The 11,303-nt window shown below is 39.4% G+C and overlaps 1 protein-coding gene across 1 annotated transcript; it reads left to right on the plus strand.

Annotated features, from left to right (window-relative positions):
• The first annotated feature begins 6,638 nt into the window (after positions 1-6,638).
• On the plus strand, positions 6,639-10,206 carry LOC118788752 (CUB and zona pellucida-like domain-containing protein 1). Its single transcript, XM_036544785.1, has 6 exons — positions 6,639-6,690; positions 7,502-7,680; positions 7,832-8,232; positions 8,334-8,430; positions 9,003-9,183; positions 10,064-10,206. The coding sequence occupies exons 1-6, from the start codon at positions 6,639-6,641 to the stop codon at positions 10,204-10,206; spliced, it is 1,053 nt and encodes a 350-aa protein (XP_036400678.1).
• Positions 10,207-11,303: the final 1,097 nt, after the last annotated feature.

Here is an 11,303-nt window from a genome sequence, read left to right on the forward strand (position 1 = left end):
TCAAAATTCTGTTCTTCCGTAGATGGATATACGGAACTTCTTAACGGGGTTTAGGGGCACAGGTGCTCAAGAGCAGCAATAGAGACCAGGGAGACAGCCAGGATACAGGGCAGTCAGGGATTGAGGAGAGCGCTGGTATTTTGGTTAGTTTAGGAATCTGTTGGAACCCTGAAAATTCATCTTCTTGGTCTTCACAAAATACAATCCAAGAATATCACCTTAACTGGTGATTGCTGATACGACTTCCGAAAGATCCATTTTCACTCCTACCTCACTATAGGTAAACGTAGGCCTATAGGCTATTTGTCAACTCTTCTGTTTTTCGCATTAGAATCTCTTGTCGTTTTCAATTGTTGAGTGGTTTATGGCGTTTTAAACCATTGGCAACGTATGTATTTAGTATATTGACCGACGAATTCAAAATAGGCCTAGAAGTAGGCTATCACACATGTTGTGGTGGTTACAATTGCGCTGAATAGTTACATCGAACATGACAATGGCGGCGCATATGTTCAATAGCCTACTGCTACTAGCTATCCGACACTGCGTTGTTTATGTTTCTGATTACTATCAAAATCATGAAGCATATATCTTTGCCCCTGAGTGTGTTAAAATCCTAGTCGACGCCCCTGATTGACAGCAGCTAACGCCCCAATGTCTGCAACAGACCCACTCGGACCTGAGGGGTGGATCGGATGGCGCGCGAAAATATCACTGGCATAATAGAATTCGGTAAATTTTATATTCTGTTATTATTGTTTGACTAATGTCGTTGTTTGGATGTGAGGTAAGTGCCAAAAAAATCTAATAATTATCAATTTTGTAAGACTACTAATTGCTCGTTTTTATTGATGGCTTCAGAGCTGCAAGGGGTCGGGGAAAGAGCTGCATGCTGCTCCGGAACCGCAAGTTGCCAGCCCCTTCCCAGCAACATGAAAGTAAAGATCAAGAAGGTCGCATGCCACAGTGCTCATGCAGTATTTCATTTTCCTGTAGAGGTCAGTCATAGTGAGCATTTCAAGTGGAACCAGAAGAAAGAGCGCACCTTTCAACGAACACGGTGTTTGCAAGGCATTTATGACTATAATAGTTCTTTGTTGGGAATTAGGATCAGTCTCGAAACGTCAGACCTCTTTTGTCCCAGCGATCAGTGTTATCGGAACAGGTTCTGTCAGATTGACTGTCAACACTCGGTCATGTGGACATGGTCATTTTTCTGATTAAAAACCCTTGAGCTTCGCCTCTTTAGAATTTACCGCTACAATTACTTGGTATCTTTTGTAGGATTAAGTCCTTCGCAGGCCATTAAGTCTTTCACAGTATATTTTGTATTTAACTTTGCAAGCAAGTTCATACAGTAAATAGCAATTTCACTCGCCAGATTCCAAATGCATTGGCATGTTTGATTAAATATTTAGCTAAGGCTATAGGATTTATTTTAAAGGAAAATGACTTGTGGATGTTGAGATGTAGAGTGAGTAGCACTGTGCTCTGCTGGTTTGGGGACTGAAAATATATCCAGAAGTTCTCTGGTTCTCATCCCTGGGGGGCATGCCTGTGTCTTTGCACAGCGCTGGTTCTGAATTGCTATAGCATTATGCATAACATGCTTCCTATATAGCTGGCCCTGGATAAAGGACTGCTAAGCAATCAATCATAATAATAATGAATGTATGTGTGGCTGGATGAATTTGATGGCATGTACATTATTATATTTCTCAAAGTTTTGTGTCTGGATTTGACACATCTCTTTGGAGGTTACAGCTAATTAACAATCAAAGGATATACCCAGCTAATGCACACTAATGCACCCACAGTGGCAAAGAGAACTGAGGCGTTAAAGATGGGTCTGTCAGCCGAAACATTTGCACCTTGTGTTTATATTTAATTAATATAGAATTTTTTATGTTGGCATCTTTTAAGTTTTTACTTTTAAGCATGAGCACCTTTTTCCTGTTGACAGTGGAGAAGATGAAATATTTGCGATGCTTTTGTTTTTAATCATACGTCTGAAGTGTGAGTGAGAGAAATTTGAGTGATTGACAATTTAATGACCGACAAAGCATTTGCATGCATGAGAGTGCACTCAAAGTAAGGCTACTGCATGAAGATCAGAACTGACAAAGAAAAAAAGATCTCTCTGTTTGCAAAAAGAGAGTGCGTTAGTAGAGAGAGTCAACTACACCTGTAAGGAGAGTGTAAATGGCTGACACTTGATAGTGCACGTATAAGCACTCCACTCACTTCCAAGCTTAATTTGATTTGTGCGGCAGTGTCCCCGGTGCCTTTTGTAATAAAACTGTTGAACGTGTTAAACCTCTTTCTGCCGTCTGTGCCGCCAGCTTCCTCATTCCAGTGGGTGTGCGTTTGGAACCGCAGAGGCCCGTATTCTTTGTGTAGGAAGGGTATCAAATGTGCATCCATGCCACCCGCAAGCTGTGAAACTCGGGCACCATGTTGCAGCTCACGCTACTGCTGCTTCTGACCTGGGCTTTCACAGCATCTGCTTCCTACTTCTATGGAGGCACCATGACCTTCACCCCAAAAGGATGGACCCCACACGGACCCTTCGTGGTGAGGATTAGCGTACATGTCTTTACACTCATGCATTATCCTCTAGTAGCTGTAGTCCCTGGTAAAATGTGGAACCGAGATGCTATTGGCTTCTCAGCTGGATTGATGTGCTTTACAGTTGGTTATCCGTTGTTTTCTTGATACGGTGTTGTGTTCTGAGGTTAAAGTTATTTAATGTATGTATTTATGTATTAAATGTTTGTATTTAATTAAGTGGAATTAAAGTTCATTTAATAGAATGAAATGTTTAAGAAATTTAGTTCAGATGTTTTATATATGTATATATATATATATATATATATATATATATATATATATATATATATATATATATATATGTATACACACAAATTGCAGGTGGACTTTCGCTTCAAACATGCATTAAGTGTTGGGTGTGCACAAACGAACCCCTGGAGTTGTTACACTGGCAACTGCGGGAACGTCACGCGATTTATAATGGCCCCAATAGAGACCTACTACAACTCTGCTGGAGGCAGCTGGTGTCAGGCAGAGGGAATCATGACCAGACGCATTCTGAGTGACAAACCTTTTCAACTGCGGTAGGTACCTCAATTAGATTGAGAATTTAGACCTAGATATTTCATGGGACTGGGTATGTGTGTGAAGGGGAGCCTTCCCCTCTCATTTTGTTCCTGCTGTTGGTTTGTGGTGGCTGGTTTCTTTGTCTGTGTGAATTTTAAAATAAATTCTTGCTTCTTTTAACCTTTGTTCTTTTTTTGCTCACTTGTGCGAGAAGTGTCGGCCAGCTTCTCCGCAAGGTGCTTTCAGTGTTGTCTGTTTTTGTCACCATTGCAGCGCTGCCAGCTCTGGATGGGTTTTCAACATACGGGGTGGTGGAGGATGGAACCTTTTGACATACGTGGATCTTGGAATTAGATCTGACACAAATGCCCCAAACAGATCCCCACTGACCACCATTATACCCTCCATCCGGTAATGTCATGTTTTATATACAGTCTCACCCTATATGTGCAATATATCTGAAGCACTTCTAATAAAAAAAATCAGATGTTTACATATCCTCAACAGATACACATGCACCTGTATGTTTTTATTTTTGTTATATATTATAACATTTTGTATACTGATATTATTATTACAAATGGGTATTTTAGTGTTGCTAATTTGTAAGTATATGTGTGTCTGTGCAGTTGATGCATGTCAGAATAACCATGTTCCCTGTGGTTTATTACCAGCTCCATAATCATATTGCAAATTTGATTTGGATAGACTGCAGACATACACATGAAACAAATGTCTAAAAAATATGTATCAGAATTGATGTTATTGATTTTTTTGGATTGACTTTGTTTTTATTGTTAGCATTCCCCAGAACTGTCCCAGAAGGATAAGCATTATGGGCCATGACCCAGATGGAGACCGTGTCAGATGTAGATATGGACAGATCAGGGACGTTGAGTGTGGTGACTGTTATCAGCACCAAAATTTCCACCTGGATCAAGTAAGAAGACAAAAGACACTTAAACACATGATGAAATTGTGTGAGATTTTAAACACTGTGAATTTACCAAGTGCCTGCGTTTACAGGTTTTTATGCTTTAAGCAGAAATCGGTGGAAGTGTAGGCATCCCATGCCCACATAACTCCCGTAAAAATATTTCTAAATGATAAAGAGTTCATTACAGATACTCTGTGTTAGTCATGGACCACTCTCAACGTGCAGCTGCATTTATCTTGGGTCTTGTTGAAGCAGGACAGCACCCTTCCATTGTAGCATCATTTGAAACTTTGATCCTCTTCACCAGACAAAAGAATTTTATTACAAGCCAAGATATGCAGAAAGTCCTGCTGCTCCTGTTTATCCTCTGGCATGCTCCTAGACTCCGATTTCAGCTGTAGGCATGTTCTATTTTGCTCCTGTTTGACAGCTAGCATGCCTAGTGCACACTACTGTGAGCCATTCTATGTTTTTTTTTTTTTCTTCATCTTGCATTTCAATTTGATGTCGTCAGACCCTATCAGTGAGTGCATCTTGGAACATCCTGCATGCTACATTGTACTGTTGTCTGTTAAGATGGAAGCCTGTACAAGTTGAACTCCAGATTATTATTGATCAGATTAATACCATCAGCACAACAGGTCTTTCCGTAATGTGATCCAAACATCTCTGTGGAGGAATGCATAGTGAATGGTAGATTATACGTGCACAACTTCACACCCTTTGAATGTACGACGACGAAGTAATCTTCAGCTAATGTATTACTTATTGACTGTTTTGTACACATATTGCATTGTGTACGTATTCTGTATTCTGTAACAGAGATGTGTAAAGAAGCTCTTTACCCTCTTTTCTCTGTAGGAGACCTGCACCTTATCATATTCCTTTTCAAGTTTGGGGGCTCACGTGTTTGAGCTTGTTCTGGAGGATTTCCCCACACAGCCTATCTGGCTCCAGTATTCTGATGGCACCATGTCTTTGAGGTCACCACTGTCAGACTCAAGCACAACACCATCCACACCTACCACAACCTCTTATTGGTTGTCACAGCAAATGACCCCTGTGACAGCTTTTCCTCCTGTTGCACCAATGAGCAGGCTTCCTTTGCAGTTTGCTCTCCAAGGTCAGTTTCTGTCCTTGTATGTTTTCATTTCACAAGTATTGCTGAATTTAAAAGTGTTAATGCGAAATGGTCCTAAAAGGGACTCATTTTAATTCTGTGCACTTTAGATAGTTGTAAACGTTATGTATAAAACTGAAACTAAACTGAAATTCAGCTATTAAAACTAATTTTCAATTATTTTTTACAATTTTGTTGCATTATATGTATTTAATGTTCTGTATAAAAATGTATAATACAATAGTCATCTCAACTGACTAATTTTCTTTCAATGGACTTCAGTTGATGGACAAGTCCCTTCCTGCACCGAAGGCTTATACCTACCCAGATTTCTGCACCCAACTCCGCACAACGGAGACTTCCTTAATGCCTCAGTGGACCAGAACCTAGAAATCAGAGTCAAAGCAGAAGCTACTAACTCACAGTAAGGCAGCCACAACTGGCTACAGCATAAAAGAAATTCCTTCCGTTTTAAGAGAACCTATGACTTATGATGGATGTTATAATCAGTTTCAAGCAGGACTGGATTCCCATTCGAACAAACACTTGTTGTGTCAAATAACAACCAAGGATCAGATCCCAGGACAATCCAACAAGCTTGCATCTGTTTCAGTTAATCAGAGGCTCACATTCAATTAATAGTGCGCAGTAGGCTTCAGTACAGAATTTTTAGAAGTGTAGACACTGGGTTATCTCCCTTTTATAGATGTGTTTGTGTTTAACTGTGAAATGAAAGCCATTTAGTCACCAGTACTTCAACTAATGTATCTCTAACAACCAGTCTGATAACCACTGGTACACATAAGTTGTTATTCTTTGGTGTAAGTAAGATGTTGGATGAATAACCCATTCAGGAGTTGATAACTTGTAGCTCTTGAAGTCCCCAAACTGTTATCTCACTCATTCCTACAAAAAAACAAAAAAACCACCGGCCCACAGACCACACATAAGTCTCCTTCTGGTCTGCCATCTGATCACTCCTTAGCTTGTGCATATTTTGCATATTAACCCAGTGGAACTCACCAGCTAACACAATTATGATGCCAGAATGTCATGTGGACATTTTGCTTTTGTTGCTACAACATTGTCCAGAAACAGTGAATACAGAAAAGCATAATTTCCCCTGATTAATCTGTTTAGCCTTGCGCTGTATTGGTACATTTAAGAGCATCTGATGTCATAAATATCATTTTCTACATCAGTATCGAAGATTTCAAATGCTTACACTGAAATATTTTTGTTTTTATAGACATAACATCATTTGATGGTTAAGTACTTTTGTGACCGATTAGGTTTTTGATATCCATAGCCTAACATCATTTACTGTGTTTGGACCCAGTAATAACCATTTTTCTTGTCAAAGGCTCAGTGAATTCATCATCAGTGGGCCTCTGAACGTGACTAAGACAATAACCCTAGTTGGGAGATTTGCAGAATTGACAATCAGTTGGACTCCAGTACAAAATGACCTTCATGATCACCTTCCCATTTGTTTTATTGCAGTCAGCCAGTCAGGGTAAGTTTGAAATTACTCAGAACATTATTTAACATTATTTATGAGATTATGATTGGTTATGTTTATGCAATTTATATGTGTGTAAGTTAAATAATTGCTCACAAGACTGCTTTCTCTTCTAACGGTATGAAAATGTTCAGGGCCGAGTTACTTGAAAGTATTTTGGGAACATTAGTTATTGACTTTTTACAATATTGAATAATTAGTAAGGTGTGCACCAAATTTTATTGTTGTAATTTGGTTTAATGTTGATGTCAATCATTTAAATGGCAGACCTATTTTTTGAAAGTGTTTATGGAATTTATGCTTTCAGTTTGCTGTATTTGTACTTTGAATCTATGAATTGTGCTGAACAGCAGTTTGCAGGAGATCTCTTAAGGACTTAAGTTTGCTTACTAATGTAAAGTCATTTTTATCATAATGCATTGATACCAGTTTTCATCTTTGCAGGTCTGATGTGTATCACTCAGAGATGAGATGTGTCATTGTGATGGTTGGACACATACCGGGTAAAAAAAAATTATTAATTTTCCTAATCATATGTTGTACGTCATCATTGTTTCAGTGTTCCTTTCTGTAGCAAATAATCTGCAATACAGATGTGTTGGCTGTGTAGCTTAGGGGTAAGTGTAGCCTATTTCCTGGATTTACTTCAGGGGACAGCACAAACAGAAGGCATTCAAGGAGTTTACGAAACAACCATTTCTAGAAGAGATTATTGTTATTATCATAATAATTATTGTTCTTATTGCGTGATGATGATGATTGCTTGATTGATTGATGATGATGTTACTTACTTCTGACTTTACAGGTAGAGGTGACACTAATGTGGTTTGTACAGAGTCCACAATGACTGTTGAAGTGAGAAAATCTGTCATTGGACTTTACGAAGACCACCTGCGTCTAAATGACCCAGCCTGCACTCTGATCTCCAACAGCACTCATGTGGTCGCCACCATGTCCCTCAACTCCTGTGGGACAGAGCTAGAGGTAACCTCCTTCTTTTTGTTTTATAAATGTATGCAAGAAGCTGAGATCGTCTGGTACCAAAATATTCATAACTTGAATTGGATAGTGTCTTCTAAATACATATAATGTAATAACTGTATGTATTCTAAAAACTATTTTCGAATTGTTGTAGGAGGACGAGGACCACCTCATTTTCAAAAACGAGATTACAACATTCGACAAACCCAACCAGGTCATAACCAGGGAACATGGGGTGGAGATTGGGTTCTCGTGTGTGTACCCCAAAAAGGGCACAGTTTCTTTGGAATTCAGAGCGCATAGGATTCCCTACGTGTTCACCGAGAGAGGCTTCGGCAAGTTCACCTACCAGTTTGAGTTCTTCCACAGCAACCTCTTCAACAGAATGGTGGACCCCAGCACTTACCCAGTGGAAGTGGCTCTGAAGGAGATGATCTACATGGAAATTATATCGTCCTCCTCTCTTCCCAACACTCTGATGTTTGTAGAGTCCTGCAGAGCAACCCCCATCGATGACCCCAGCTACCACGTATTCTACAGAATCATTGAAAATGGGTACATGACACTATGGATTTAGGGCGATTGCTGTATCAACTAAAATGGATAAACAGCACTTTCAGGATTCGCCGTAACATTGGGTAATTTGATCTTCCCAGGTGTGTTGTTGATGACACGGTGCAGGTGTATCCAGGCAACAGTTCTGAATACAGATTTGGAATGGAAGCTTTTGCTTTCATTGGAATGCATCAAGAGGTAACATTCTCATGCTTTTTGTGATGTCTTTCTTGGTTATTTGTTCTTCTAGACCACACAACTGATTTTTACAAGATAATATTGTATTTCCCATTGCAAGATTTATGATCGTAAATGAAATCATAATGAAAGACCACTTATTTTTTCCCCTGTATGGCTTTTGCTTCTCTTAGCAAGGAAATGGGTATTGAGGAAAATGGTGCATAAATGCTATCAAAATAGTGGACAGCAGATATATATACAAAGAAACATTTATTAGTGTTAGTGAGGACTTCGAGGTTATATAGACAACACTAAACTACTCAAGAGGAACCCAAAAAGACAGCAAAGTCAATGAAATCTCCTTTAAAAAGTCTGATTTCTTTCAAAGATTTTGTCTTTATATGAAAATATTTATTCATGAAATAAAAGTTTTATTATAAGTGTAATGGTAAAAAGAGCTTGCTTACACATATGTATCTTATACTGCACAATCTTATTTAATAAACGTCTTTTCTCTTTTTCTTTTCTCAAGTTGGTATTATTTAGTTCTGTCATTGGAATCTGTGTTAACCCACTCTCTTTGGCTGTAGGTGTTCATCAGCTGCTCAGTGATCCTGTGCCAGGCTGGAGGTGTCTCCACAAGGTGTTCTCAGGGGTGCACCAATGCCTCTGCAGGGCACCACCATCACAGAAGATCAGCAGGTGTCCAGACCTCCAGACACTACATTTCCCGGGGGCCTTTGCGACTCACAAGAAGCTCAGCCATTGACGGTAACTCAACAGAATTGGGTGCCAACTCATCAGATGTGAATACTTGCTCACCAGTGCAGTCCTCAGGGCTCCCAATTGGCTTAAAAAGCAAAAGAACTTGTTCCAAGACCAGACTGAGCGCTATGGCCTGGGTTCAAAACCTACAACCACCTGGAGCCTAACCGCATGCACCTCACCCCACACGTCTGTGAGCTGAGTGGTTGTCACTGCAGTGGTGACAAGCCTACATATATAAATAGTGACTGCTAGTTGAATGAAAAAGGGAGCAAAATGCAAAATATAACTGACTGTAGACTGGAAGATATATATTATTAGATATTACATTAGTCAGTTACACTTGACAGTACAAAAGAAACACTTCCATCTGTTTTTTTCCACACTGAATCAAAGTTAACGACAAAATGGCTAAACAGCTGCATGTGTCTGCACTCAGGTGCACACAGGTCAGTTGAAATGTGAACTGCAGGCATTCTATTAAGGCCAAATATTCAACTCTTGTGTTCCCTCCATCTAACACCTAGAAGGTTCCTTTTGTTAACAGGAGGTTCCAGATCTTTCCGCATTACTGTTCTGACTGTGGATGTCCTGATTTAGACTACATCCCTCCAAGAATGTTTCTTTTGGGCCAGCAAATCAGCACACTTGTAGGTTTAATAACGGCATTTTTTTCAACTTTCGATGTGAAGGCGCAGGTGAGGCTGGGCTCAGTCTAGTCCAAACAAGCCTGTTTTGATGAAATTACTACTTCATAGCACCTCATTGGCACACACATGTCCCCAAGCTGTGAATCACACCATGCATCCCAAGATAGATGAGCTCACCACAAGTGTGGTTCTGTTTCCTACCTGAACATCTGTACTTATCTTTACCTCTCTTCCAGGTACCAGCATGAACTTGAACATGAACCTTGTTGTCTGTGTTGGAGCTCTGCTGGCAGCCATAGCCATGGTGTGTGGAGTGATGGTCTGGAAGGCCAAGCATTCAAAGGTCAAATACCAAGTGCTTCCAGGCAATGATTTCTGAAGCTCTGACAGAATATGGACAGAAATGTAGACAGATAGTGGATATTTTGTATGATATCAATTAAATGTATTGCGCAGGGTGTCTTTTTTTTTAACAAAATAATAGAGTGGACTTTTTTACTGTTTGAATCTAGGAAAATGTTTTGTGATTAATTGTGGAGCATAGGTTCAGTTTGATTAATTTAAAGGTTACATATATGTCTGTTTTTAAAATATATAATTGAGTTTTCATAGTTTTCATGTGTCTACTATTCATTTTGCTGAAATTTTTCACTGGTATAGCAAAAAAAAAACAAAGGTAATAAAGTCCACAATAAAATAGGATAGTCAAGTATTTTTCTCATTATTGTTCACAAAAATGTTATGATAAAACTAAATGTACACTTATTGTCAAGTTAACAGGTCTGGTAGTTGCACACAGTATAAGCAGTATTATGTATTATGCAACACAGCAAAGGTACATGATGTCTGCATTTACTACAGAGCAACATCTCTTAAGGAGCTCTTAATGGATACAGTTTGACTGAGCTTGTCTAGGTGTGCAGATTCTAGATGTTGAAAAAATATGCAAAATGTACTTTTTTTGCTCTCCCTTTAGAAGTCTGTTTTGTATGATCAATGTCGTATCAGTATGTGCCAAGCTAATCTCAGTAATGCTTACACACATAATGTGAAATCCTTCAAGCGTATGTACATCTTTCTGTGATGTCTGTCTGTTTCATGTTAGATTACATTTGATTTGCAGATGCTCTTATTCAGAACAACTTACATATAACATACATTTTTCCATGTTGTCCATTTATACAGTGGGATATTTTACTTAAGGCTACATTTACATTTACATTTATTTAGCAGCAATTTTGTGCTGGGTCAGTCCAGGTAGAGTCTGAAGAGGTGCGTCTTCAGGCCCCTTCTGAAGGAATGGGGTGAAGGAGCTGTCCGTAGCGGGACAGGGAGTTCGTTCCACCACTGGGCTACGCTTCTTAGCCAAGGTAAAACAGCAGTGCTCCACCTGGGAACTGAACAAGATCTGACCCTTATCACCATGTCAAACTCCTAGCATTGCTTTATTAGCAATTGCTGTATTAGTCTCCACAG

This window comes from Megalops cyprinoides, chromosome 14 (genome assembly GCF_013368585.1).
Source record: "Megalops cyprinoides isolate fMegCyp1 chromosome 14, fMegCyp1.pri, whole genome shotgun sequence".
In the NCBI taxonomy this organism is placed as follows: Eukaryota; Metazoa; Chordata; class Actinopteri; order Elopiformes; family Megalopidae; genus Megalops; species Megalops cyprinoides.

Coding starts and splice junctions, on each gene's coding strand:
- LOC118788752 (XM_036544785.1), top strand. CDS start 6,639: ATGACCTTCATGATCACCTTCCCATTTGTTTTATTGCAGTCAGCCAGT. Junction 7,681..7,831: donor CCTGTGGGACAGAGCTAGAG/GTAACCTCCTTC, acceptor GAATTGTTGTAG/GAGGACGAGGACCACCTCAT. Junction 8,233..8,333: donor TACAGAATCATTGAAAATGG/GTACATGACACT, acceptor TGATCTTCCCAG/GTGTGTTGTTGATGACACGG.